The 27,247-nt window shown below is 62.6% G+C and overlaps 4 protein-coding genes across 5 annotated transcripts; 2 read left to right on the top strand and 2 right to left on the bottom strand.

The window, feature by feature from the left end:
* Positions 1-257: 257 nt before the first annotated feature.
* On the bottom strand, positions 258-6,041 carry VWA1 (von Willebrand factor A domain containing 1). 2 transcript variants are annotated; one of them, XM_057551730.1, is made up of 4 exons: positions 5,411-5,543; positions 3,738-4,295; positions 1,777-2,055; positions 258-1,668 (listed from the first exon to the last, which is right to left on the bottom strand). In XM_057551730.1, exons 1-4 carry the CDS (start codon positions 5,475-5,477, stop codon positions 1,331-1,333), a joined length of 1,242 nt encoding a protein of 413 aa, XP_057407713.1. In that variant the 5' UTR covers positions 5,478-5,543; the 3' UTR covers positions 258-1,330. The 2 variants fall into 2 exon arrangements, 1 of the variants encoding a protein (XP_057407713.1); XR_009009103.1 differs by lacking the exon at positions 258-1,668 and having other exon boundaries at positions 1,917-2,055; positions 3,738-3,900; positions 5,411-6,041.
* Positions 6,042-11,878: 5,837 nt separating this feature from the next.
* On the top strand, positions 11,879-19,022 carry ANKRD65 (ankyrin repeat domain 65). The gene is given in 8 exon segments (XM_057551741.1): positions 11,879-11,992; positions 14,954-15,153; positions 15,258-15,397; positions 15,767-15,860; positions 17,154-17,374; positions 17,559-18,093; positions 18,472-18,637; positions 18,640-19,022. Coding segments are annotated over 7 exon segments (1,551 nt in total). The 5' UTR covers positions 11,879-11,992; positions 14,954-14,997; the 3' UTR covers positions 18,879-19,022.
* TMEM88B (transmembrane protein 88B) lies at positions 11,985-13,764 on the bottom strand. The gene is made up of 2 exons (XM_057551749.1): positions 13,415-13,764; positions 11,985-12,423 (listed from the first exon to the last, which is right to left on the bottom strand). The coding sequence occupies exons 1-2, from the start codon at positions 13,688-13,690 to the stop codon at positions 12,199-12,201; spliced, it is 501 nt and encodes a 166-aa protein (XP_057407732.1). The 5' UTR covers positions 13,691-13,764; the 3' UTR covers positions 11,985-12,198.
* A 4,075-nt stretch (positions 19,023-23,097) lies between the features above and the next one.
* Positions 23,098-25,746, top strand: MRPL20 (mitochondrial ribosomal protein L20). Its single transcript, XM_007166246.2, has 4 exons — positions 23,098-23,277; positions 23,363-23,473; positions 24,132-24,209; positions 25,323-25,746. The coding sequence occupies exons 1-4, from the start codon at positions 23,191-23,193 to the stop codon at positions 25,494-25,496; spliced, it is 450 nt and encodes a 149-aa protein (XP_007166308.1). The 5' UTR covers positions 23,098-23,190; the 3' UTR covers positions 25,497-25,746.
* The last annotated feature ends 1,501 nt before the right edge of the window (positions 25,747-27,247 follow it).

Genomic DNA, 27,247 nt, shown 5'->3' with positions numbered 1-27,247 from the left:
GGCCAGCAGAGGTGGCGGCAACCCTGCAGAGGGCCTGCCGTCCCAGGTCCCAGCAATGCCCTCAGAAACGGGGCCTGCGCTCTCTGAAGAGGAGATGCACAGGGAGGCCACAGGGGGCACGGTCCCAGCACTGGGAGGGGGAGGCTCCCCCCTCCTCTTCTCCAGCACCCGCCGGGGTACCATCCGTCCTCCACCCAAGACTTTTTTTTAACTTGCAACCTTTTATGGGGCTGGCGTGTTTTCACAAGGAATAAAGCACTCTCAGGAGACTGCAGGGCTAAGTTTACATCTGATTTACTGTATTTTAAAGTCTGGGGCGTTAGTGGGGAAGAGGCAAAGTGAGCACTGAGTCAGCGCAGGCGGAGGAGGAGGTGCCTGGTGGGGCTGAGGGAGAGCAGCACTGCCTTGGGACTTGCCTGGTGGCCCCAGGATAGTAAGGAGTGACAGGAGGTGGGGTCAGAAGACACTGCAGAGAATGGCTGGGGCGCAGCACCCAGGGGAACCGTGCTTGTCCCTGCCCCTGCCTGGAGGCCCTCCACCCAGAAGCAGGGAAAGCTCCCTGCAAGCGCCAGCCTTGGGGTCCCGCAGGAACAAGCTCGCCTGTCTCCAGGGTCCCAAATGCCAAGCTCCTGTCCCATTCCTCCCAAAAGGTGCCATCTGCGTCCCAGTGGGTGTGGCTGGGCCCAGTGGGGTCCTGGGTAGGCAGGAAGGGCCACTGTTCCCGGCAAGCACTTCCCCCAAGCCGGCTGAGCATGCCGGTGAAGACTGTCCCTCCAGCCACCCAGCTGCTGACCACGATCAACTCCCAGCACTTCCCCTCCCCTTTCCCAGACCCTGCTCCCTCCAGGAAGCCTCTGGGGACCTGGCCAGAGCCACCTCCTTCCCTTCCCATCCAGGACCTGAGTGGCCAGAGGGGACTCAGAGCTGCCACGGAGACCAAGCTCCTTCAAACAAATGCTAGCCTTTGCCACCAGAGGGTGTGGCCCTTAATACAAGTGTAAGGTCCGGCCGCCCAGGCGCCCTGTGGTCCTGGGCCCAGAGCCATCTCGGGTCTCACGTTCTCAACGGGACCCCGACTCCTTGTCCACCTCCCCGCTAAATCCTGCCCAAGCTCTGGGCCGGGCAGGGGAGGGAGTCGCGAGGGCACGCGCCGCTGCCAGAGCTGCCGCAGAGGGTCAGGCGAGGCCGCGTCCTGGAGGGCTGACGCCGAAGCAGGGCGCCCTCTTGCGCGGGGATCCCGCGGGCCAAAGGCCGGCCAGCATCCCACCCCCGGGGCAAGACCCACCGAGCTCGGGAGAAGGGCGCCCTCGGGTGCGCGGGCGCGGCCGGCTCACGGCTCCCGGCCCCCGGCGCCCGGCGACTGGGGGCGCGAGGCGCGGCTGCGCTCGCCGTCGGGCGTGCAGGCCTTGGCCGACAGCGCCCTCTCGCGGCCGGAGCGGAAGGCCGCCGTCACGGTCACCAGGTAGGCGGTGCCTGGCGCCAGGCCCTGCAGCGTGGTGCTGTTCCGGCCCGCGGGCACCTCCACGCGCTGCGCCGCGCCGCCCCACAGGGGCCCGACCTGCACGTGGTAGCCGAGCGCGGCGGCCGGGCCCAGCGCCGGGGCCCAGCTCACGCGCAGGCTGCGCGGCCTGGCGTGCGAGACGACGATGCGCTCCGGCCCGGTCTCCTCTGCGGGGGAAGCGCCTGTGAGCTGGGAGGGGGCCGCGCCGTCCGGCCCCGCGCCCTGCCCGGCCGCGCCCGCACCCCCAGCCCGCCCGGCCCCGCGTCCCGCCTCACCCGGCAGAGTGCGCACCCGCAGGTGCTGTGGCCTCAAGAGCCGCACGTTGGACTCCGGCACCAGCGCCACGTCGTAGTCCGTGTCAGGGTCCAGGCCGGCCCAGGCCCAGCCCGTGGCGTTCCCTAGCAGCTGCTGGCGGCGCGCCGTCCCCGGCTGGGCGCTGGGCGCCAGCTCCAACAGGTAGTAGCCCGAGTCGGCGGTCAGTAGGGGCGGCCAGGCCAGACGGAAGCTGCTGGACGTGACCTCGGAGGCACGGAGCTGCTGCGGCCACATCGCGTCTGCGGGGTGGGGGGCAGAGGGTCAGAGAACAGAGGTGCCTCCTCGCGCCCGACCCTGGAGCTCTGACTGTTGACTCCCGGAAGACACCCAGAGGCGGGGAGCAGGGCGCGGGGCGCCAGGCCAGCCCCGGCCACGCCCACCAGATCCTAAGGATCCGCAGAAGGACATGAGTGCAGCCAGCCCCCTACCTTGCCCCATCAGGAGCTTCCCTCCTGGCCTGAGCTCCAAACTCAAACCAGTGCGGAGGTATAGCAGCCACCTCCCACCCAGTCCAGTGGCCTGGACAAGGGCCCCTCAAAGGTGGCAGGATCCAAACTGTCATGATGTCAGAGAACAGAGGACCAGCCCCCCCATCCAGCCTGAGTGGCCGGCAGAGTCTGGGGTCAGCTCAGCTCTGAACAGTCAAGGAAAAGGGGGCCCACAGTACAGCCAGGAGAAGGGAGCCACTGGAGAATGCCCCGAGGGGCAGGAGAGATGTGACAACCCCAGGAGCAGCTGGACCTGGAGTTTCGGGTGCTGCCGGCATCCAGTCCCCAGGAGAGTGTGTTGGGAGCACTCCAGGGTGGGACCCCCAAACGTGTGTTACTCCTGAGCTTTGATGCCGAGCACCACAGGGCCGTCTGAGTGACCGTGCAGGGGGGGTGAAGCTCATAAATGTCTGGACAGGGTTAAGCCCTTCGGGACCCCATGCTGCCTTCTTTAATGCTGGGTGTGCAGCTGCCCGGCTGGCATGCCCCTCGCCCATCCCCCACACTCAGACCCTGCCCCCACTCCCAGGAGCCCCCGCCCTACTGCCTCACTGCCCTGCAGCCTTGGGTTTTTCCTGTCCAGCTGCTTGCCCTTTCTCCTGCTGTCGCCTCCAGGCTCAGCCACAGTGGTTGACCCAGGGGCCACCAGGGCCAGGTGTCCTGGAGTAAATCTTCGGAAGGACACTCTACCTCCCTCCAACCCACAGTTCAACCCCTTCTGGTTTCAGGTGGACGATTAACCACAGGTGGAGACTTGGGAGGACCCTGGGGTCGTTGGCATTTTTCAGTGGCTACAGCCAACCTTGCCAGTGACCAGGCCCTTCAACACCAGCTCCCTCTTCCGCCAGGTTTAGCTGGGTCAGGGGGTTCCACAAGAAACTCGGAGGGGAGCTGCTAGCCCCCGCAGCGGGCCCTCCAAGGTCCGCCCTCCTCTCCAGCAATCCCCAACCGCCTGCGGTGCAGTCCCACTCCAACCCCTCCGCGGCTGCCCTCGCCCCGGGGAAAGTAGGGCCCTAGCTCTTGGGGGGCAGTCTCGGCCCTTCCTGACCTGGCCCTCCCCCTCCCTCCAGGCTTGGTGGGCCCCTCTGCAGAGTCTCCAGGCTTGGAACCTCCTACGCTTCCTCTCCAGGTGGACACATTCCACCAGATGCAGCGCCCGAGTCCCTCAGCCCACACCAAGTCCCCCACTCTCCAGCAGAGAGCCCCACCTGGAGGTGCTTACTCAAGCCTGCCCCTCTGTCCCGCCTCAGCCCAGGCTGGGGGGCGCCTGGGGTGAGCGGCTGGAGTGTGACCCTGGAGAAGCCGCGTGTGCACCCCTGTGCCTGCAGCCCTGGCCTCTGCTCCAGGCGTGCGAGGTCCTCCTGGAGGCTCCCCTGGCCCTCCTCCTGAGATCCCCGCTGGGGTTCCCCCGGGCCCTGCCTCCTCCCACCTACCAAGAATGGAGCCCCTCAGCGCCTGGGTGATGATGTGCAGGTCATCCACATCCACAAAGTGCAGGTGCTTCTCAGCAGGGGCCGAGGCGGCGGCCGACAGCTCCAGGAGGTTGCCGCGGCCGGTGCTGACGATGAAGACGGTGACGCCCAGGTCCTTCAGCTCCTGCATGGGGGGCCCCACGGGGTCGCTGGAGCCGCCGTCTGTCACCCACACCAACACCTTGGGCACCCCCGGCCGGGCCCCCGCCGCCTTGGCAAACAGCTGCTCCTTGGCGTATGCCAGCGCCAGGCCAGTGTTGGTGTCACCCATGCGCTGGGCTGCAGCGCGTATGGCGTCCTGGACGGCCGAGCCTGAGCTGTGCTGGCCGAAGGGGAACTCGGTGTGCGGCCGACTGCCCACATGCACCAGGCTGGCACGCAGGGCCCCAGGGCCCAGGGGCAGCAGGGCCGCCAGCTGCCCCAAAAACTCCCGAACTCGGGAGAACTCATAATGAGACACGCTGGCCGAGCTGTCCAACAGAAACAGCAGGTCCCCCTGGGGGGCAGATGCCGGGGGGCCTGGGGGAGAGGGAAGGGTTCAGCCCCAGGTGGTGGCCCCCAGACAGCCCCACACCCAGGGCAGAACCCCCAGGGCCTGAGCTTTCCCTAAGCTGGCACTTGCCCTTACCCAAGGAAGCCCTGAAAGCCTGCTCAGTCACACCCCAAAGGTCCTGGGGTGGCACCCCAGGGGGGAGAGGGGTCCTAAGCCAACAGGAGGTTCACACTCTCAGCAGTTCCAACTCTGCACCCTGGCCACATGCCTGGGGCACCCCCTGGGCTCATGTCTCATCTGCAAAGGAGAGCTGACCCCTCCAAGCCCCCACACCCTCCCTGTCTTCAGCAGACTCTGTGTGAAGGCTGGACCCGGCCCAGCCCCCAGGAGTGGTGGGTGGATGGGTCTGGGCCACCAGGGCTTGGCTTTCAAGAAGAAGCCTACACTGCTCAGCCTCCAGGTAAAGCAACCGGTGGGGCGTGCGGTGGGGGCACAAAGGCAGCTGGGGAGACTGGGGACAGAGGTGGAGGCATGGGGGGGGCAGAGGTGGAGGCATGGGGGGGACAGAGCGCTGACTGCAGCCCCTCCCAAAGACCGGAGTCCCGGTTGGAGTCCTGACCCCACTTACAGATGATGTCACCCCTCCCCTGGCCCCCATCCTCTGCTCCACCTGGACCCAGGAAGCAGGTTACCTGCTGCAGCAGCCCGAGGGCCCTATCAGCCCCTCCGGGGCCTCCCCCTTCCTCCCGGCACCCCGGGGGGCAGATGGGGCCCTTCGCCACTGTCATGAGCAGACAGGGGCCTGGGGTGTCTCGGTTCTGGTCCCGGCCTTGCGGCCTCAGTTTCCCCCAACCCAGTGGGGCGACGCCAACCCTCTCACCATCCCTCTATTAACGGTCACTCCAAGGAAAGGGAAACTGAGGCAGGGACAAGCCTCCCCGACAGGCCCCATCCCCTCCCCGTCCAGGCCCCAAGATCCCGCGGAGTTGCCGGCGGGGCCCGCGCCGCAGGTGGGTGTGGTCCCCTGCCAGCTGCCCCCGCCCCACAGCCGCGGAAGGAGAGCGTGGCTCGGTGCGGACATGGTGGGGGGGGGGGCGGGGCGCCGGGACCTGAGTCCTGCCCGGCCGCCCGCCGCACTCACCACGCTCCGCGCCGCTCCGCGCCAGCCGCAGGCTCAGGGCCAGGCCGAGCACCGTCCAGGGCAGCATCGCGCGCGACGGGACGGCCACGCTCTGCCTCCGCTCGTGGCTCGCTCGCTCCTGAGCTGCGGGGCGCGCGGCCGAGCGGGCCAGACCCGGGCCCCGCCCCCGGGAGCCCCCGCCCACCGCGGCCGCGCCCCGAGGTCCCGCCCTGGCGCGCGCGCTGCCCGGCTTGCGGAGAAGCACCGGCTCCGGGGAGGCGCGCGCACAAAGGGCCCAAAGGTGCGGCGACACGCGGCACTCAGTGAGATGCCGCCGAGACACACGCGGGTGGCATGCACACACAGACACTGCGGTCTCCCTTTCCGGCTGTAAGGCCTTGGAGTCAGCCCTGTCCCCTACCCGCTGCCCCCAGCCCCCAGCCAGGAGCTGAGCAGGGAGCCACCAAGCTGGGTCAGCCCTAGGCCCGCTGCCCTTGGCTCCGCAGTGTTGGGAGTCCCTGAAGCCAAGCCCAAGAGAGCCCCAGGGGGTATGAGAGTGTGTAGGTGACACCAAAAACAACGTCCCCCCCAACAAGTCCCAGGCTCTGGCCACAGAGCCTGGGGAGGGGCAGGTGTATGGGAGCTGTGACATGTTCCTCCAAGGAATGACCAACAGAGATCAGAAGGGTGGAACTTAGAAAGGAGACAGGGCATCGGGAGGGGAAAGAAGCCTGAGACCTTTAAGGGGGAGCTTCCCGGGGGACACCTCACCTGGCTTCTTAGAGGAAGAGGCCTAGGAGCTGAGGATGGCTGGTTCAGGCCTGTCCAGTGTGATCATGCTGGGCATATAGCTGTCGCCATAGGCCCTGCCCAATGAGGGGCTCAGGGCTGAGGCCAAACTCCAGGACTGAGGACAGAACCCCCCAAGCAGCCCATTGGGGAAACCCTCCACTGTGACCAGGAGCCTTGCATCTGGGATCTTGGCTAGACCAGAGCAGAGGTGGTTGGCTGCAGGGGACATCCTGAGGGACACTCAGTGCCCCCAGGGCAGATTCCTTGCCCTTAGGGGAGATGGGGCAGTGTCCCGTGGGCAGGAGTGAGGTCCAGGAGAGCCCTGCCTCCCTCCCTCCTAAGATGCCTTCCTGTGGGGTCACCGCCGCCCTCTCCCAGCCACTCTTCTCTGTGCAGCTGGGTGGGGGCACAGGTCCCCCACGGGGAGGCGGCAGGGCCATCTCTGCCAGGATGTCCCCTCCCTTTCCCCCCTCCCCAGGAGAATGCCCAGCAGGGAGGACGGATGGGACTCAATGGTTTTCCTTCCTCCCTCTGGCAGGTGAGACGCCAGGCTGGGAGACAGACTGGAGCTCTGACTTTGCCTAAAAAAGGAAGCAGCTCAGCTAAGCCTGAGGAGCTGGGGCAGGAACAAGCAAGAACTCTGTCCCCGCCGTCCCCCCCCCACCCCACCCCCGCCGGGAATCTTGGCAGTGGTGGGGCTGGCTCAGCTCCACAGACCTCAGGCCTTGGCTGGGACCAGAAACTGCCTGGTGCTTCCGCCTGGGCCCCAGGGGGGCGGCAATGGGCTCGAACCCCCAAAGTTCAGGGTGTACCGCCCAGAGGGACCGTGCCTGGCCCCCAGCCCTCCAGCACCCGAGGCTGAGCAGGGCTGCTGCGGAGATGGGGCTGTGAGCGGAGGCAGCTGGAGGAGACCCGGGGGCCCCGCGCGGAGCTGACCCAGGTACAGATGGCCTACACGGCTTGGCTCCTGCCCCATCTCACTGGGCACCCACCAGCAGGGAGCGGGCCACACTGGATCTGCCCTGTGGGTCCCCACTCCTGCCCAGCGGTGGGCCCACTGTCACACCTCGGCTATGCTGCTGGGCTGACGGGGAAGTTTCCGTCCCTTCTGGAAAAACTGAGCCACTCTTCTTGGCCATGACTCAAGCCCTCGAGGAAGCAGGCCTCCAGCCTCTCCATCAGAGGGAGAAGGGACGGGGGCCTGGCCTTGGGAGCGCTCAGCCAGGGCCTCTCCCTAGCCTTGGCTGAGCTCGGCCACCTGCCTTGGCCGAGAGTCCCTCCAGATGCTCACGCTGAGCTCTGGCCTGACCCCCGCAAACCGAGACCACCCCCCACCAGGGTCAGCTCTGCCCCGCTCAGTCCCCTGATCTGCCCTGTGGCTCGGCCGGCCACACCTTGCCCTGCTGCCAGCATCACGGTGAGTCTCCTCACCCCGCCTCCCCGAGGTGAGACATGGGCAGACGGAGGGTCCCCAGAGAACACAGGGGTCAGCCAGGGGTGTAGTGGTCAGGGCCAGGGCTGGGCTTGAGACAGACGCCAGAGGAAGCACAAATATAATGGCCGGGAAACATTCTTTCTGAAGGAAGACAGGCCTGGGGGCAGGGGGGGCAGAGAAGGACGAGGCGTCCAGGACACATCCGGCCCTGGCCTCAGCCCCCTCCCTCCCCCGGGGCCAGCCCCTGCCTGGTCCTGGGTTCTGGGGACCAGGAGGAGGGAGCAGCCTGTGGCCTTGGACCCGTCCGGGAGCCCCCAAGCATCACTTCCCAGAGCTAGCACACCCCGCCTGTCGGTTCACAGGCAGGTGGACGGGGCTCCACAAAACCCAGGGACAACGTTGCTCTCCAAGCCACCGCCCCTGCTCCCCGCCGGTCCGCGGGAACGCGCCCTCCTCCGCACCGTCCAGGCCTCTGCAGAGAAGAAGGGCCTTTTGTCCCCAGCTCACTGTGGTCATGTTGACCCCCGGGAAAAGGGCAGCTCCCGGGGCCTCTGACCCCACCCCTGACCCCAGCTGAGAGCCCGAGGGGCAGAGTGGCCTGGCCCCACCCCGCCCCGCAGGGATGCCTGCGATGCTGGTTTTCGTGTCAGTTGTATCGTACACAGGCACCCACACACACAGCTGGGAACACAGAAACCAGAAGTGGGGGTCGGCTGCTGTGGGCCTGGAGGGTAGCGTGGGCGAGCCTGAGGCCCCCTGACTGCACGCAACAGTCACAGGAGCAGAGGGAAGGGGTGGCCAAGAGCGGCAGGGCCCAGAGGCCCCTGCCGATACCCACGCACACATTCTTCTAGGCTCGACTTGCCTGTTTGTGGTCAGGGACGTGCCGGAGCCTGAGGGCCAGTCCTGGGGGTCTGGTGGTCGCATCGTCTCACTCCCTAGGGGCCCAGGCCTGCCCCTCGTGGCCCCAGAGACGACCCCTGCCCAGTCCTTCAGCCAACAACACCCAGGGTGGCAGGGAAGACAGCTGATGGGGTGGGCAGCCTGGGTACGGGGGTGGGTGCCACCCCATCTGCATTCATCAGTCATCTCTGTGCTGGGCCCAGCCACACGACAGACTCTGCACTGGGGACGTGCAGGCACTGGGCAGAGCCCTTGTCCTCCCAGCCCTGCCAGGCTAGAAGGGGGATGGGCAGCGGCAAGTTTGCAAAGATGCATGTCTACTCATTTTCCCCTTGGAGGGTGGGGTCATGTCAGACCAGGGGGGCAGGAGCTAGAGGAAGTACCAGAGCCCTGGGGTGGGGGCCTGCCAGTGTATGTGAGGGCAGCAAGGATGCCTGGGAGGCATAAAGGGCAGGGGCAGGCTTCATGGGGGTAGGCGAGGGCCCAGGGGCAGGATGGGGACTGATGCCAGGCCTCAAAGAAGTAGAGGCCCAAGGGCACAGCTGGGAGGCAGAAAGGCAGGCAGGCAGCCAGGTGCTCCTGGTTTTCAGCCTGTGCAGGGAACTGAACAGTGGTGCCCTTCCCGAGGTGGGACCCCTCCCTAGTGTGGGTTCCCTGTGCTGGAACCTTCCGTAACAGGGAGGTGACCCTCATACCCTGTCCTAGCCCCAAGCAGGGTCCAGGCAGGCGTACATGGGGAAAGAGAGAGCAGGGAGGGACAGAACTGTGTCAGCACCTTGGTTGGGGGGAGTCCCCAGGGGTGGGGGTGGGACCACGGGGCAGGGGGAGGGATCTCAGTCCCCAGAGTCAGCACAGGGCTGGCTCTGCCTGTTCCTCCCCAGCCCACCCAGCACAGCTCAGTTTCTGCCCAGCACCCCTTGCCTGGCCCACATGCCTGGGTGGGGCTGGGCTCACACCTGGCGTACAGACCATGGGGACAGAACGGGCCAGCTCTCCTAGCCCTGCCTAGCTGCTCACCACTCAAGAGTGTGCCTGCAGACACCTGGGCTGCTAGGAAATGCTTTGTGAATCAATAAGTGGCCTTGGGCAGATCAGGGAACCTTGCGAAGCCCAGACTCTACAACTGTGGGGTCTGGACAGTGCCCCCCCAGGGGTGTGAGGACCAGCAGACAGAGGGGATGCAGGCACGCCCTCACAGGCGCACACATGTACACCCACACACGATGCACACACGCGCACACACACACACAGGCACGCGCGTGCACGTGCACCCCATGGCCAGGCACGCTCTTTCGGGGCAGGGGCCTGGGGACTTGCAGAAAGAGAATTTTTTGCCCAAAGTGGAGGTCTCCTCTGACCCACCCAGTAGCTCAGGGCCTCTACCCTCCACTTTCCCGTCCTCCCTGATGGCTGGCCCCCTAAAGCAGACCCCTAGGCTCCTCTGTCAGCCTTCCACAGCCCCCCACAAGTTTTCCTTTTGTGAGTGGGTGGGCAGAGCTGGAGCTGAGGCAGGCTGTCCCCGGGGCCAGCTGGAGGCCACGCGGGGCTTGGGCAGGCCTGGGAAGCCGGGACACACCTTAGGAACCAGTGGCCTCAGCAGCTGAGCTCCCCATGGTGGCCTCCCCGCCCCCACCAGGCCCAGCTGTTGTTTTGATGACTCCAGGGCCAGGCGGAGCCTCAGGAGAGTCCTCTGACGCCTGGCCAGAGCCTGCCCAACCCTAGGCGGGAGGGGAAGGAAGGCGGCCTTGGACCGGGGAAGCTCTCCTCGGGCACGGGGCAGCCCGCCAGGCTCCCGTCTGACCGGCCACAGACAATTGGAAAACCCCAAGGACTCCTGCTGGACCCGAGCCAGCCCCGCTTCGGGCCCTGTTCAAGCCACGAGTGAGCCCTGAGTGCTGATCCTTGGGCACATCTGGGCCCTGACCTCCTGGTCACAGGTGGAGCCCTGCTGGCCACATGGTGTGCTAGATCCTTTCCAAGGCCTTCCAGCTATTACTAGATTCTGAACGAATTACAACAAACACATTTTTAATACACTGCTGGGCTTACAAGGCAGTAGATATCTTCCAAGCCCCCTCCCCTCCAGGAAACGCTAGAAAGAAGTGCATAAATAAACAGATAGAAGCCTAGTGAACAGAAACCCAGGATGATGAATGGAAACAAATGGGAAAGCAGAGAATTCCCTGAACACAGGGATGGAGAGCCACACTGCATCAGGGCCACAGTGTGGGTGCCCTGCACAGTGGGGTACTAACCAGGACCCTAACGGGGGCCCAGGTTGGTCACGCCTCACAAGGGCATCCTCTGTGGAGGGACGTGGCCTCAGAACGTTCACAGGTGTGGGCTGATGCTTAACAAGTACAAACATTCAAAGAAACGATATGCTGTTACTGAGTCAGCAGAAGCAACAAATAACAGATTTAGACCCCCAAAGGCAAAGGGAGTGCAGTTGTTAGGTACAGTCTGTAAAATAACTATGTGTGGGGCTTCCCTGGTGGTCCAGCGGTTAAGACTCCATGCTCCCAATGCAGGGGGTGAGGGTTTGATCCCTGGTTGGGGAGCTAAGATGTCGCATGCTGCAGGGCACTGCCAAAAAATAAATAATTAAAAGAAAAAAATAGAAACAACTATGTGTGAAATGTTCCAGAAGTCAAAGCTGGAATCCAAATCACGAGCATGCACCAAGAGATCATCAAAATCATCAGATTTGAATAAGAAGTGAGTAGTATAACTTTTAGATAGGGCGACACAATAATTTAAGTTAAATGGATGTGATAATCAGCAGATTAGACTCAGCCAGTGCTTAGTGAACTCAAAGAGGGAGATGAGGAAATTGCCCAGAACGCAGCACTGGGAGACAAGGAGATGGAAAACACAGAAGAGAGCTGAACTGACATGATGGTAAAAGCACAATGGGAAGCATTCACGTAACAGGTGTTTCCCAAGAAAGAATATGTAGAATGAATGAGGCAGAATTGAAGAAATAATGGTTGAGAATTCTCCAGAACTGACGAAAGATGTGAATCTGTAGAAACGGGACACACCGTGTGTACCAAGGGGATAAATAAGAACATAGCCACAACCAGAAACATGCTTAAAAGCACAGAAAGCAAAAGACGGAAAAGATCTTAAAATTATCCAGAGAGAACAGACAGAGCCCTCACTCTAAACGCTGACCCGGGTCTCGGGCTGAGCCCTGCACGCCCTAGTGCTCTGGCCACTGAAGTTCTGGAACCGTGGAGCGTGGAAGTCTCCCCACCTCTGGGACTCGCTGGAGGCCGCTGCCGGACCAGATAGGGGGCCCGCAGGGACTGCCCGTTGTCGGGGCACAGGAGCCCAGGACAGCCACAGTGGCAGAAGCCAGGAAGGCCGCCTCTCTCCGAGCCTGGCCACGCGCCCCTTCTCCGAGAGCCATCTCCCTGTTCTCTGGGGGCGTCCCAGCCCCTCGGCGGCTGCGGGGACTGCGGAGGCCGGTGAGGGTGGGGAAGGGCCGCCCCGGTCCGGGGGAGTCCGGTGCCACCTCGCGGCCCCTCGGAGCACTGCGCACGGGGCCGCGCGGCGCGCACGGGATTTCCCGGCCGGGACCTGGACGCAGACCCTGAGCTCACCAGCCTGGAGCCACCGATGGGGGACACGGGGGGAGTTCGGGGGCCTCCGGGATTTGGAGAGGCCTCTGGGGTCACACCCAGGCGCAGAGCTGCTCCTCCCCGTCGGGGTGGCGGCGGGGTCCGGGACTCCAGGTCGGGGGTGGCAGCAGCGAGCGGAGGCGTCGGGCCAGGCGGGCGCGGGCGGCCGAGGCGAGCACCAGCAGCGGAGGCAGCGAGAGGAAACCCGACACGATGAGCGCCGCGGAGCCGCGGTCGGACAGCAGCGCGCGGCACGCGGGGCGGGGCGCCGGGTGGACCTGAGGGCGGGGCGGACGATCAGGCGGGGCGGTGGGGCCTCAGTTCCGAGACAGGGCCTGGCAGCAGGTGGATGGGGCGGGAGCTAAGCCCCGCTTCGGGTGTGAGTCGGACGCGGGGAAGCCGGTGCAGATGGACCGGGGCGGGGCCTGGTAACAAAAGGACCGGGAGGGGGCGGGGCCTCAATTCCGGGGCGGGGCCGGGGGCGGTAGAGGAATTGGGGCGGGGCCTGAGAGCAGGGGGACCGGGGCGGGGCCGGGAGAGGAGAAGGCGGAGCCTGAGGTCTGGCAGAGCCGGCGTCGTGGGGGCTGGGGCTGGCTGTGAGCCAGGCATTTCTGAGCCGAGGATGGGAGATGGGGACCCAGGCGGTAAATGGCCCGAGTAGGAGTCCCTTGAGGATAGCTCTCTCTGCTCTCCCATGGCCCTTTCCTAAGTTGGCATCTGACCCCGAGGCCCTACCCTGGGGTGTCGCCAGCTGGCGCCACCTTGTCTACTGCGGCCCAGCGTTCGGCCCCCTTCCCCCGGCCCCCCCTTCCCCAGATGGGCAGAAAGGGGCCCATCTGCCTATACCCTCCCTATCCCAGACCAAGCCATAACCCCTTCCATACGTGGGGAAACCTATCCCAGGGGAGGAGGGGTCTTCAGTGTGTTGGGGGAGGCTGGAGGATGGGGACTGTGGACTGCTTAAATCTGACAATATCCTTCTCTTCTCTTCTTGGAACCCTCCTCCTCTTCCCACCCTGCCCAGCTGTCCAGGCCCTGGCGGCTCCTGGTACAAGGCTGAGAGGCCTCAGGGGAGGGGAGAGAGCCGTCCCCTTGGGTGGCAAACAAAAGCCCTTCTTTTGCTGTGGCCAGTGGCGGGTGGGGGGTGGTGGGGGGGGTTGGCAGGAGAAGGAGCTCTTCAGGGAGGGGCACACGTGCCTCCAGGGACCTGCACTCCCCGAGGACCCCAGACAGTTCCTCAGCCCCGCGCCCGTGGACTGCTCAGCTCACCCTCGAGTGGCACAGGAATCCCAGGTACACAGTGGTGGCTGCGGGCAGCAGCAGCAGCAGGAACACGGCTGCGGGCAGCAGCAGATGGAGCAGGAGCGCAGCCAGGGCCCGACGTGGCAGCAGCAGGATCCCCCGGCCTGGGGCAGCCGGGCCCGCCCACCCTGGGGACATCGGGTCTGAGGCCTGGTGGTCAGGAAGCCTTCGGGGCAGCATGGGTGCCGTGTCTGAAGCGCCCCCTCCCTCGTCCTCCTCTGTCTCCCTCTCCTGCTCACTCATGCTCTCTTGGCAGTGGGCCTGGTGGGCTCACAGCGGTGGTCACGTGGCAGGACGGATGCCCACCCTCTGTCCCCCCACCCAGGTCAGATTAGCAACCTTTTAACCCTAGGTTGCCAGGTCAGACCTCCACCCAGACCCCAGCAACCAGATAGTGGACTCAGCTGGAGGGCAGGACCCTGGCCCAGGTAGGTCCAGACCTGACCATCAGTCTCCAGGGCCACACCTGAGCCTCAGGTCCTCGCTGCCAGGCTGGCCCTCTCTCTGCCAGGTTACTTACGGCTCCAGCCCTGCCCAGTCTCCCCCGCCAGCCCCGGCGTGCTCTGGTCAGAGCCTGTACAGCTGTCCTGAGAGCTCAGCACTGGGCCGTCCTCCCCCCAGGTCCCGCCCTCTCCCCACTTCCAGACCCTGCACACAATGGTTTCATTTCATTAGTCTCAACTCTGGCAACTGCCCCATCCGTAGCTGCCACAGGAAGGTCAACGTCTGACCTAGCCCCCTATGGTTCCCTCATCCCCAAACCTGGCCCCTCTCAGCATCAGAACAGCCCCAGAAGATGCTGGGTGCCCACACTGCAGGGCTGTTGAGAGGGCACGTGGATAACGTATGTGAAATGCTTAATGTGGGACTCAGCACACAGTAGGCACTCAATAATGGCAGCTACCATTACAGGCATCCTTTGTGTCAGAATCCAATCCATCCTGAAAACAGGGGGAGCGCGTATTCTGTGATTTCAAGTAAGGGGGGAAAGCATTCCCAGCCCCTCCGAAAACCCCAACTAATTTCTCCAAATATTACCAAAATACTCTTAGCACCTAACAGCCTCCCGGGGTTTCCGTGCACAACATACAGTGTTTTAAACACCACTTACAGGGACTTCCCTGGTGGTCCAGTGGGTAAGCCTCTGTGCTCCCAATGCAGGGGGCCTGGGTTTGATCACTGGTCGGGGAACTAGCTCCTGCATGCATGCCACAACTAAGAGTTCACATGCTGCAACTAAGAAGCCTTCATGCTTCAACTAAAGATCCCACATGCCGCAACTAAGAACCGGCGCAGCCAAAATAAATAAATAAATAAAATTATTTGAAAAATAATAATAATAAATAAATAAACACCACTGACATAACTAGCTGACACTTAAACCACTGAGTAGGTTGTCTGGGAGCTGGATGAAGGAGGCCGGGTGGCACCAGATGCGAATGTTTCTCTTTCCCTCCCCCTACAGTCCGCCTCATCCCTTCCAACTTTTCTTCTTATGTTTTTCAGGCCTCTCAAGCTCACCAGCACCCTTCAGACACGTAGGGAGCTCGATGACAGCGACATGCACAGCTTGTTCAAGGGACGCGGGTGGAGACACGCCGGCCAGGACAGCTGCTGAGGCCCCCTGCAACACACGCCAAGCCCTGCTGCCCAGCACATGTGCAATTGAACTGCTTGCACTGGCGCACGCGTGTGAAGATCTCACGGTAGCTGTTTATTTATTCTGATAGTGAAGTTGGGGTAAAAAAGAGAGTTCAGACAGCAAGGGTATTGGACTCATCTCCTTTCTAAGCCCCACCCTCTCCCCCAGGTCCTCCACTCATTCATTCACTCATTCAACAAGCATTCCGTTGAGCTCCCGCTGTGCGCCAGGCACGATGGACGCCTGTGGATTCAACGCGGAGGGAGGCCAACAGAAGCCTCTGCCTGTAGCGGGACAGCTCTTTGCAGGTCACTGAGCAAGCTGCAGTGCCCAGGCCATGGCAGAAGCCGTGGGGGGGGGCGGGGACAGGCCCCACGGCCCAGTCTCACTGCCTTCTGCCTGTGGGGAGGCCACCAGGAGGCAGTTTCTAGCTTCCTTGGCTCCGATGAGGGACAGGACGGTGCACGGGGCCCCCAGGGCGCGGCTGCAGCACAGAGGCTGCTCCTCAGCAACAGGGTGCCCCTCCCACCCCATGTCCTCGCGCCCCTGTCATCTGGCCCTGCTCCTTTCAGCGTCTTCCTGGGTCATCCTGCGGGGACAGGGTGCAGAGGGCTGACACCCTTGCTTTTCTGGCTTTTGCCGGCTGCTTAACCAGTAAACTGTCTGCGTCCACCCAGAACACCTTGCTCCTTATGGGACGAATCTGCCAGCCTGTGTGACGTGCTGTCACGAAGCTCTCATTCTAGAAGAGGAGTGACCGTGGCTTACGGGGTAGGATCCGTGTGGCTTGGGAGTGGGACGGGGCCTCTCAGCCCCTTGCCTGGAGACCCACCCTTTGGATCCGGCACCTGGAAGGGCTGCCCTCTCTGGAGGGCAGGGCCCTGAGGACACCTCGTCCGTCTGTGGAAGCTGGGGAGGGGCTGGGCTGGGAGCCACCACCCCAAAGCCGTGCTGCCTCTTGGTGAGCGGTCATGAGAGGCGGCTGGAGGGACAAGGCTGCAGAAGCCGCCCCACTTCCTTCTCCCGTCTGGGCTCTGGACGGGTGGCCTCACCCAGGGATTGGGGGATGGGAAGGCACCTTCAGGGCCTGCCACCCACCCCGGCCCACCCTGCCCCAGGGCCCCAGAACCAAGGTGACCAACCTGGAGGCCTTACTGAGGGCTTCCTGCAGCACCACGTCCACCGTCCAGATGTAGCCCGTCTCCTAACAGTCCTCCCTCTGCCTGGCTCCCTCCTTCAACTGCCTGGGGCTCTGCCCCTTCACAGCCCCTGGAGACCTGCCTCAGTCTCCTCTCAGGGGGCTTCCTATCCCACCCCTTGGTCCAGGCTGCCTGCCTGGTGTCCCTGGAGAATCTTCTGTCCTCATGCAGCATCTGGGTGGGGGGGAAGGGTCCCACCTCACCCTGCCCACCACCCAGCCTGGTCTTAGCCAGCAGGGACAGGAGTGGGGCTGGCGGGAAGGGCTCGAGGGGGGGACCCGGAGGACCCGGGGGAAGGTGTGTGGGTGTCCCCTGGGGGCGAGTCGCGGCACATCAAAGGCTGTGCTCCTTGAGGAGCTGTGGGCCACGGGCAAGTTCCTGCCTGCCTGGTCTTTGCCTCCCGGGAGGGAGGACAAGCCAGAGGCCCTGGCAGTTGGCAGGGGCTGACGGCTGCTGGGACAGGGGCTGTGGCCCGCAGGCAGGGCCTCCCCTTAAGTTGCTGGGTAAACAGATGGAGAACTGGCCCTTAGCCCGGCCCCCGGGAGGCCCCACCGCCACCGCACAACTGCAGCTCCAGCCTTCCACCTTCTGGGAGCAGATACCCCACCGCTGTGACTTCAGGGGGAGTTTCATGAAAGGGCCACCATGCTGTGGCTGGGCCGGGACGGCATGTAGAGGACCCCCAGCCGGAGGACAGAGCCCCTGGGTGGGCTCGCTTTGGGGGTAGCTGAGAGCCAAGGCCGTCAGAAGGCTAAGTGGTAGCCAGGTTCTCCTGGGGAGATAAGGGGTCCTTGTCGGCCTGGGGACAGTGGGCTGGATCCAGCCTGGGCCTCCAGCATCCATGCTGGATTCCTGTTCTTTCCAGATGGACTCTAGGGTCTCTGAGCCCCGGAAGCAGGACCTGACAGAGGCAGGGGCAGAGCAGGAACTGCGGTGGTTGGAGCTGGGCTCCGAGGAGGCCCCAGGAGCTGGGACAGAGGGGCCCAGCGCCCCACAGGCCTGGGGGCACCTGCTGCAGGCCGTGTGGAAGGGTCACGTGGGCCTGGTGACTCAGCTGCTGCGGCAAGGGGCCAGTGTGGAGGAGAGGTGAGCCCAGGGGCAGGACCGGTACTCCACGGGGGTGGGGGTAGGGGTGGTGGCTGGTGTCCCTTCAGTGGGAGACGGAGGCAGCTGTCCCTTGCGGGCTGGAGAGGGTTCCCTCCTGGGCAAAGGTAGCAGGTCTCTTCCCTGTGCCCCTGCCCTCGCCCATGCCGCCCTCCCCGCCCCGCAGGGACCGCGCGGGCAGGACCCCGCTGCATCTGGCCGTGCTGCGCGGCCACGTGCCGCTGGTGCGTCTCCTGCTGCAGCGCGGGGGCCGGGCTGTAGCCGCAGACCGCGCAGGGCGCACGCCGCTGCACGAGGCCGCCTGGCACGGGCCCTCGCGGGCGGCCGAGCTGCTCCTACGGCGCGGGGCGTCGGCGAACGCGCGCTGCGAGGCCGGCCTCACGCCGCTGCACTGGGCCGCCGCGCTGGGCCGCACGCTGCTGGCCAGGCGCCTGCTGGACGCACCGGGCCCGGGCCCCGCGGCGGCGGACGCGCGCGGTTGGACGGCGGCGCACTGGGCGGCCGCGGGCGGCCGGCTGCCGGTGCTCGAGCTGCTGGCGGCGGGCGGTGGCGCGGGCCTGGACGGCGCCCTGCTCGTGGCGGCCGCGGCCGGGCAGTCGGCAGCGCTGCGCCTCCTCCTGACGCACGGGGCGCGGGTGGACACCCAGGACGGCGCGGGGGCCACGGCGCTGGGTGTCGCGGCCGACCTGGGCCGCCGGCAGGTACGTCTCGGCCCGGCCCCCAGAGTGATCGTGTGGGTGGTGGGGAGGGGCCGGGCACCAGGGCCCTGAGTGCTGCCCTGACGTCACTTCCCTTGGTAACCAGCTCTTGGAAGCCCAGGGAGGGCGCTGGGTCAGCAGCACCAAATATTTATTGGGCACCGGCCGCGGGCCTGAGTCCAGCCAGGCCCTGGGCGGTGCAGAGGGGCCACAGGCGGCTCAGGACCACTAGGGGGCAAGTGGCGTCTCCAAGTAGAGCCCCAGCAGGTGCCACAGGCGGCACCGAATAAGGAAGCAGCGTGGAGAAAGGGGGCGCTGAGGGCAGCTGAGCACTGTGTGGCCCGCCCAGGCCAGCCCTGCCCCTGCCCCCTTCTCTTCTAGGACATGGAGATGCTGCTTGAGCACGGGGCCAACCCAAGCCTCAAGGACAGGCACGGCCGCTCTGCACTCCACAGGGCTGCTGCTGGTGGACATCTGCTCGCCGTCCAACTGCTGGCCGCCTGGGGAGCGGAGGTGGACGCTCGGGACACGTTGGGCCTCACCCCCTGCCCCACGCTGCCCGGGGAGGCCACATGGAGGTCGCCGGCCACCTCCTGGCCAGGGGCGCGAAGGTCGACGCTGCTGGCTGGCTCCACGTGACCCCCCTGCATCTTGCCGTGGAGCGCGGCCACGGCTCCACCGCAGAGCTTTTGCTGAGCCGAGGGGCCAGCCCCACCCGGAGGACGCAGTGGGGGGAGGTGGCCCAGGACCTGGGGCCTGCCGTCTGTGGAGAGCAGGAGGAGTCCTAGGGGCACAGGGCCCCAGGGCTGCAGGGCCAGAGCAGGACCAAAGGCTCCAGGCTCCCACGGCCTTCAGGGCACGCAGGCTCCTCTCTGCTGGTCTGAGGCCACCTGCCAGGGTGCACGGGAGAACACCCCAGAGGTCCCTGGAGGAGAAGGAAGCAGTGGCTGGAGACCCAGCAAGAAGCATGGGGCTGACCTGGAACCATTCCAGACTCCCAGGGCCCCGTCAGCCCTGCAGCTCCAGCCCTGTGCACGCTCTTTGGCGGAGAGACTGAGTCGTGGCCACAGAACTGACCAAAACCCGATGGGCTCCCGTTTGTCCGTCCCCCATCGGGGTGTCAGCCTCGGTGCTCCCCCCGGGCACACCGGCACTCTTACTGTGTTTCCTTAGATTCAGTATTTGTCTCTTGGCACCCGCTCACTAATGACAGGGCCAAACGAACGGCCAGTTGTCCTCCTCTCCCCTGCCGTCCCTACCCACGCCCTGAACGGCTCCCTTCTCTCACATGCCCAGCTGACATCCCCCTGCCTGAAGTCATCCAGGGCCAGGCCTGCCTCTGTGCACCAAGGCCCACTGGATTACCAAACAAACCAATCAGAAACTGTTTCCCTGCCTTGCCCTGCCTTTTCCACAGGAACCCCAATAAAGGCCTGAGCCTTCCCTGGGCCCCTGCTCTTGCCTCCCGATCGACACTGCTGCTTCTGCCTGTGTCCCTATGGGGCGTGGTGTGCCCTTCCCTCAGGAAATGTAAGGCATAAAAATCTGCTTTCAGGGGCTTCCCTGGTGGCGCAGTGGTTAGGAATCCGCCTGCCAATGCAGGGGACACAGCTTTGAGCCCTGGTCCAGGAAGATCCCACATGCCGTGGAGCAACTAAGCCCATGAGCCACAACTATTGAGGCTGCGCTCTAGAGCCTGCAAGCCACAACTGCTGAAGCCCGTGCACCCCAACTACTGAACCCACGTGCCTAGAGCCCATGCTCTGCAACAAGAGAAGCCACCGCAATGAGAGGCCCGTGCACCTCAACGAAAAGCAGGCCCCGCTCGCCACAACTAGAGAAAGCCACTGTGCGCGGCAACGAAGACCCAACGCAGCCAAAAAAAAAAACAACAAAAACCTGCTTTCAATAGCTTTAGCCTCTCCCTGTCATCACTCAGCCATCTCTGTAAATTAAAAATCCTGTAGTACAACAGATACAGAGTGACAGTTGTCTCTGATTGTCCACACCTGCATCCTCATAGAAAATCAATGTCCTTATAAGATTTTTCTGGAAGAACAGCTTTAGAGGACAGATTTCATCTTTTGAAAGTGAGAGCCGTCTTGCTAAATCAGCGCCTCTGTCCGGGGACCCTGGGAGCACTTGGATTTTACCCCCAAGACGACGGAAGCCTTTGGGGAACGTGAGCTCATGTGACACGGTCTTTTGGCTCACGGGGCCGGCAAGTGCAGAGTGGACTGAAACTAGGAAAGGAAACCCAGGAGGCCAGTGAGATGGTGGCGGCGGGAGAGACAGGCAGAACTGGGACGGCTCTGTGGGCACAGCCCTCTGGACTTGCTGATGGTTGGATGTGGGGAGGGGCAGGGAAAGGAAGACATAACGATGACTCCTGGCGGGGCCTGGGCCCGAGGTGGAGGGGCGGGTGGGAGAGCAGATGCACAGGAGACGAGAATGGGGCAAAGGTGAGGCCTGGAGTGACATCTCTGCAGTCCTCAGAGTAAAGGTGGGTTTTTTTTGTTTTGTTTTTGTTTTCTTTTGGGCGCGCCGAGTGGCCTGTGGGACCTGCGGGATCTTAGTTCCCCAACCAGGGATCAAACCCGAGTCCTCTGCAGTGGAAGCGTGGAGTGTGAACCACTGGACCACCAGGGAAGTCCCGGGGTGGTTTTTAAAGCTGCAGGATGGACCTCCAGGCAGCCGCCAGCACAGCCTGTGGGCTCGACCTCAGAGCACACCCACAGCCCGACTGCCTCTCACCTCCCCCGCTGCATCCACCATGTCCAGGCCACCGTCAGCCTTGCCTGGAATGCTGCCGAAACCAGGCCAGCCCCCAGGCTAACTGGTCTTCTCGCCTGACCCCTTGCCTCCCAAGGGGCTGTTCTCAGAATAGTAGCCATCATCCTATTCACTCTCCTGCACAATCCCCCAGTGGCCCCCTTTCACAGAGCGTAGACCAGCTGTGGTGTATAGTGTTGTTCGCAGATGCCCCAGCGACCTGGCCCGTCGCACGTGCTCCTTCCAGTGGGATCCCCTTGTTCCTGCCATCCGGAGCTGGAGTCTGGGTCCCCGCCTCTTGAGTGGACTTTTGTGACTGGTCCGGCGCCCAAGCGTTGCTGACTCGATGCTGTGTGACTTTCCAGGGCGGGCTGAGAGGGCGACCAGGTTCCGGGGTCCTGCCCTGTGGCCACCATGCTGTGAGGAAGCCCAGGTACCCGGGACATCACAGTCCTTCCTAGACCACCAGGGCCCTTGCGTCCTCACCAGCCTCCGTCTCCAGCCTCTGACTTGCTCACGGCCCTGGACCTGCACTAGCTCCGCTCCCACAACTCTGGCCTTTTGTTGACCTCGCCCACACTGGGCCTCGCACTTGCCGATCCCTCTGCCTGGCTCGGTCACCACTTCCTTTGTCATGGACCGCCACCCTCTGTGTGCCCTCCAACGGAAAGCTTTTCTTTAAGGAGAATGCCAGTAAGTATGGAAAGACTTACAAAGTCAATGATAGACACATGAGTGAGTGCAGGTAGCCTCGGAGCGCAGCGGCCACGGAGGAGCTGCTCACACGTCCATTCGAGGCCCCACGTGTCGTGGGGCTTCAAGTCCGCAGCAGCGTTTCAGCCGATGGCACGCTTTTCCCAGCAGCCCCAGACGCTGGCTGAGCACAGCACAGGTGCTGGGGTCTGGCCGTTTCTGCCCAACACAAGGCTTCCCTACTAGGCAGTCTTTGCTCCAGAACTGTCGGGCTGGCCAAGATGCTGTCCGATCTGCATCCTCCTTCTTTCACAGGCACAAAATAGTACACCTCTGTGCTCCTACCTCAACATCTGCTGACAGGAGAGCCTGTGATGACTCCCGAAGTATTTCACTACAAACTATGTATTAGTTCAAACGTAAACGCGGTGGAGAAACCTGGCAAACAATACCGTAACCAAATGGTCAAAGCTGACATCACCCGTGTTGGGACAAGCTGCCGTCATGGCCTCCTGGTGCCACGCACCGAGAAGGACACAATATAATGTCTGCAGTATTCTGCTACAAATGTGTAACTTGATTCTAATCACGAGGAAACATCAGACAGACTCAAATTGAGAGGCACTCTACAAAGTAAGTAGCCTGTACTCTTCAAGAATGCCAAAGTCAAGAAAGACAAAGAAAGGCTGAGGAACTGTTCCAGGTTAACACTGAAAATTAGATATAAGAACTCCACACGGTGCGTGATCCTGGACAGGGAGAAAAGCGGTAAGAATATGTGACTGAACTGGAATGCAGACTGTGGACCAGACAGCAGTCTTGCATTAATGTTGAATTTCCTGATTTTGATCATGGTGCTGGGATTTGTAAGAGAACGTCCTTGTTCTTAGGAAATACACAGTGAAGTATTTAGCTATCTCCAACTTCCTTTCAAATGGACCAGAAGAAAACCCCAATAACGTGCTTATAAACATTTATGGAAGGCTTCCTTGGTGGCACAGTGGTTAAGAATCCGCCTGCCAATGCAGGGGACACGGGATCGAGCCCTGGTCCAGGAAGATCCCGCATGCTGGGGAGCAACTAAGCGCGTGCGCCACAACTACTAGCCTGCGGTCTAGAGCCCGCGAGCCACAGCTACTGAAGCCCGTGAGCCACAACTACTGAAGCCCGCCCGCCTAGAGCCCGTGCTCCACAACAAGAGAAGCCACCTCAACGAGAAGCCCACGCACCGGAACGAAGACCCAGTGCAACCAAAATAAATAAATAAATTTATTAAAAAAATAAAGTGCACAGCTCCGCGGCGTAAAGAGGACCAGGGCCCTCGGTGGGAGGCAGCGCTTCCCAGCTCCGCTCCGCAGGACGCCACCCTCGGCGGTCCGCCCTCAAGCTGCCGGGATGGGGGGGGCGGGAACGGGATCCTTTCCTCCACCGCCTAGGCCCTGCCTAGCCCCGGCACCGCCCCCTGAGCTCGAGCATGCGCACAGGAGAGGGATAGCGGCGTGGACCCAGAGCGCACGCGCAGTGACCCGGAAGTTCCCCTGGGCGAGGGAGGAGCTGACCCGGAATCGCTGGGGAGGGGTGGCGGCGGTGGCGCGACGCTCACCTTGGTGAGCAGAGGCGCGGGCTGCGGGCGCGATGGTCTTCCTCACGGCGCAGCTCTGGCTGCGGAACCGCGTCACCGACCGCTACTGGCGGGTCCAGGAGGTGCTGAAGCACGCGCGGGTGAGTATGCCGTGCGCCCCGCGCCCCCGCCTGGCCCGGCGCGCGCGGGCCACGCCGACCGCCTCCTCTCCCGTTTCTTGACCAGCACTTCCGGGGGAGGAAGAATCGGTGCTACCGGCTGGCAGTCAGGGCTGTGACGCGAGCGTTCGTGCAGTGCACCCGAGCCCGCAGGTTGAAGAAGAGGAACCTGCGGACGGTAAGCGCGGCCCGCTCGGCCTCGCCCCGCCGCCCCCGCCTTCCCGAACCCGCGGGGCCTCGCGGCCGCAGGTGGACCGGGCCCGGCGAGCCGCTCCTGTGCACGCGGTTCGCGCGCAGCCCCGTGAGCACCGGCTGGGCCCGATGCGGTGTGCGCGTGTCGGGGGCGCGAGGGTGGCAGCGGGTCCGGCGCGGCAGCCTCACACGGAACCTGTTGGACAGATGCACGCAGAGCTTCCCCAGCCCGGCTTCCCCTGCAGCGCTCAGATCTCTCGCTGCGCCTGGAGCGGACGCCGCTGCCTCGCCAGCCTGGCCCTTCTCGAAGGCCCTGCCTCCTCCCCTCCAGGCCTTCACCTCCCTGAAGCTTCCACCTGGATCCTTGCTACGCCCGGAGCTGTGTCTGCCCCAGAATATCTTGCTCATCTTTGTATCTTCCCTCGGCGCCTAAAGATGTGTGTGGAGTTAATGCTTTACAGCCGGCATTTGGATAAAGAGCATCAGCTTTTGCTCACTGTTGTTTGTACTTCAGCCTGAATAGGACACTGACTTTTGTATTTGCTCTTACAAAAACAACCTTTTAGTCCAGTGACAACCTTAGCTGGAAGGTGTGGATGTAACATACAACTGGTTCTTAAGCATCTTAGTGTTTCTCATTTCAGCTCTGGATCAGTCGAGTTACAGCTGCTTCCCAGGAACACGGCCTGAAGTACCCAGCATTCATCCTCAACTTGATTAAGGTATGGTCGAAGATGTGGTCCTGCCGAGACGTTAAACGTCTTCATAACCTGTCCAGTTGCCGTGGTCCAGCAGCGCGGGCAGTGGAGTGTTCGCAGCCCAACACTGCTTTCGTTCTTGGAGTGGGGTTCTGGTGGGTTCGGGGACTCGCCACACTGGCTCTGCCGCTGCCCTGCTGGTAGCAGAATTGCTAACAGGGTCTGTGGCACCAAGACATAAGCCTTGGTGTTTCCCCATCAAGAGAAAAAGGTAGAAAAACTTGGCTTTAACTTTAAAGTTTAATTTCAAAGTTTTTACACTGAATGAATTCTGGTGAGGTAGCAGATCAAGTTGAATCATAGTCAAAAAGGAGGGAAACATCTTGGCGGGGATAGAGCAAGCACGTGCCACAGAATCTTGGTCACTTGCATCTGGTGAGTATGCTAGTCCCTCTGCTCTTGTGTGCATTTACGTTTTTTCTTAAAAAGCTAGGGGGAATGGGTCCTTGTGCCAGGCCCTGTGTCTGGCACTTTACAAAGATCCTCGGGGTAAGTTTAGGTGCGACACCTCCATTCTACTGATGGGGAACTAGGCTCAAAAGGAGAGAGACTCTGCCCGCAGCACAGGGGTCCCAGGTGGTAGAACAGGGCTGACTCCTGCACAGCTGCCTTTGATGCCAGGACACCATCCCCCCCTTCTTCCTGCACCCCAGACTCACTGGCACTGTCTGTCCGTTTTCTGTTGCTTCACTCGATAGATGACTTTGGCTCTCTCGTGGAAATAAGGAGTGCCCGGTTTTGATGTTAGTTCCTCTGCTTGTGCCTCACACACCTTTTCTGTGTCTCATTTTTCATCGTTTGTGAAATGGGAATTGTGGTTTCCTCTTCCCAGCTGCCTTGAAGGGTACCCCAGGCCAGAAGTCTGGCTGACAACCCTTGGTTTCCCCCCCTGCCCCCCGCCCCTCTTCTCCCATGTCCTGCTTGAACAGGAGTCACCACTCCCTCTCCCCTACTGGTGCTCAAGTGGTGTGTGCTAAGGTGATTCAAATCACAGGGTGCTTAGCCGTGTTCCGAGTCTTCCTGTGTTTCACTGAAATGCATTTCTGATGCTGATACAGGCTCTGATTTTCTTCCCAGTGCCAGGTGGAGCTCAACAGGAAAGTACTTGCAGATCTAGCCATCTACGAACCAAAGACTTTTAAATCTTTGGCTGCTTTGGCCAAAAGGAGGCGACAGGAAGGATTTGCTGCTGCCTTGGGGGACGGGAAGGAGCCCGAAGGCATTTTTTCCAGGGTGGTACAGCACCTCTGAGGGGGATGCTGACACCCACTGCCCTTTGAGGCGGAGCATCTTAGGAAAAGTTTTTTTTTTCCCTCATGTGATGATTATACTAAAATAGGGACTAAGAGTTATTTGTCAACAGTGAGTAAGTTTGATTTGCATTTGTGTTAATTTACATTTCAGTAACAGGCCTGAGAGAAAAGGCCTTATCTTGCCTCTTTTGGCACGGGTTCAGAAATCTCACATGGATTGTGTAAATAAAGTTTGTGTGGAACGCAAACGCAACTTTGTGAGTTGCGTTCTTTGGCACAGACACCTTGGGTGGACTCTGCCTGAGTGCCCGTGTGCTGGGTGGTAACTAGGGCAAGGCTTCCCCTAGGGACCCTAGATCCTTCTGCAGGCTGGGGGGTGGCGCCAGGCCCTGCTGGTGCTTGACCTCTCCCTCCCCCTCCTCCTCCTCTGGTTTCCAGCAGGGACTCCCTGGCTCAGCTCTTCAGCCACTGAGCACCAGCTGGTCTCCCTCACTCCCCAGACCAGCAGGCAGGGTGGCTGTCCGGGTCCTGGGCTCACCTTAGCCCCCCGCAGGCAGGGTGACCATCAAATCACCTGGGGAGCCTTAATGTGAGGGTTTCGGCCCCTCCCCCAAATACCTGACTTTATTAGTTCCGGAGTCAAGCCCAGAAATCTCTGAGGGCCGCCTCACAGCAGGTCTGCCAGCCCTGCGCTTCCCGTACAGCCCTGTCCTCCCCCTCTGAGCACTCCCACGCAGAGGCGTCCACTCTCCTCTCGGGCTGGAATGGAACTTGTGTGCCCCTCCTGCTCAGGAACAGGGCCTCCCCTTGGCCTTCTCCGGGAGCCTCGTCTGCATTCTGAGCCCCCTCCAGCTCTGGCCTCCTGTCACTGGGTCTGTGAGCAGCTCTGCCACGCCCCGACAGCTCTCACCAAAGCCGTCTCCTGGTCCCGAAGTCCAAGGGACACAGTCAGCCCTTGCCCCGGAGGACCATGTGCTCCCTTCCCTCCAGGACTCTGCCCTCCTTCCCTCCCGCACACGCTGTGCTCTAGGAGAGCTCTTCAGGCCCACGAGAGCAGTCGCTGTCTGCTTGCTGATGACCCCTGCATTTACCTGGCAATGCCCGCACTCCGAACCCCCATGCTGGGCCCTGTGGCGATGCCGTCCCCCACTCTTCGCCAGCCCTGCCCTGGAAGTCACCCCCCTCAGACACCCACCTCCAGCTCAGTACGGAGCCGGTCAAATCTTTTCACTCTGCCCACTTTCCTCCATCCTCATGCGGGTGAACATCTCTTCCAGCTGCAATTACTGCTCTGGCTTCTTAAGAGGCCCCTCCTCCTGGCCCTTGTCGCTGTGTCCAAATATGGCCACTGGACCAAGCACTTGGAGGCGGGTGGCTGAGTCCTGTTCTGCCATGCCGAGTGCAGTGCCTGACTACGCACCTTGTCAGAAAATGGCTCTTATTGAAAACAACAGGGTGGAGGATACAAAGAGCTCTCTGGCGGGGCGGACCAAGTTCTGTGCAAGATGCACTGCTGTGAAGGAGCTGCCTTCTCTTCGTTCATCTTGATAAAGGCAGGTGGGGACGTGGCAGACAGCTGTGGGCTGTTCCTGGCACCCCTGCCCTGGCCACAGAACCAGGTTTCCCTTTGTGCTGTGGCCATGTCCCCAGCTCCAGAGTCTGGCCCTGACTGTCTAGAGCCATCAGCTTTTCCCTCTCCTCCGGCCAATCACTGTTAGGGGACAGACAGGCAGCCCAGGCAGGCCCACG

The sequence above is a fragment of the Balaenoptera acutorostrata genome, chromosome 1 (assembly GCF_949987535.1).
Source record: "Balaenoptera acutorostrata chromosome 1, mBalAcu1.1, whole genome shotgun sequence".
NCBI lineage: Eukaryota > Metazoa > Chordata > Mammalia > Artiodactyla > Balaenopteridae > Balaenoptera > Balaenoptera acutorostrata.
This window is presented reverse-complemented; position numbering and strand designations above follow the sequence as displayed.

What these genes read in the sequence shown, in the direction of transcription:
- VWA1 (XM_057551730.1), bottom strand. Translation starts at nt 5,477, where the DNA reads ATGCTGCCCTGGACGGTGCTCGGCCTGGCCCTGAGCCTGCGGCTGGCG. An exon ending in GCGGAGCGGCGCGGAGCGTG is followed by an intron (nt 4,296 to 5,410) that starts GTGAGTGCGGCG and finishes CCTCTCCCCCAG; the next exon opens with GCCCCCCGGCATCTGCCCCC. An exon ending in GCTGAGGGGCTCCATTCTTG is followed by an intron (nt 2,056 to 3,737) that starts GTAGGTGGGAGG and finishes CCCACCCCGCAG; the next exon opens with ACGCGATGTGGCCGCAGCAG.
- TMEM88B (XM_057551749.1), bottom strand. Translation starts at nt 13,690, where the DNA reads ATGAGTGAGCAGGAGAGGGAGACAGAGGAGGACGAGGGAGGGGGCGCT. An exon ending in GATTCCTGTGCCACTCGAGG is followed by an intron (nt 12,424 to 13,414) that starts GTGAGCTGAGCA and finishes CCCCGCCCTCAG; the next exon opens with GTCCACCCGGCGCCCCGCCC.
- MRPL20 (XM_007166246.2), top strand. Translation starts at nt 23,191, where the DNA reads ATGGTCTTCCTCACGGCGCAGCTCTGGCTGCGGAACCGCGTCACCGAC. An exon ending in AGGTGCTGAAGCACGCGCGG is followed by an intron (nt 23,278 to 23,362) that starts GTGAGTATGCCG and finishes TTTCTTGACCAG; the next exon opens with CACTTCCGGGGGAGGAAGAA. An exon ending in AGAAGAGGAACCTGCGGACG is followed by an intron (nt 23,474 to 24,131) that starts GTAAGCGCGGCC and finishes TTCTCATTTCAG; the next exon opens with CTCTGGATCAGTCGAGTTAC.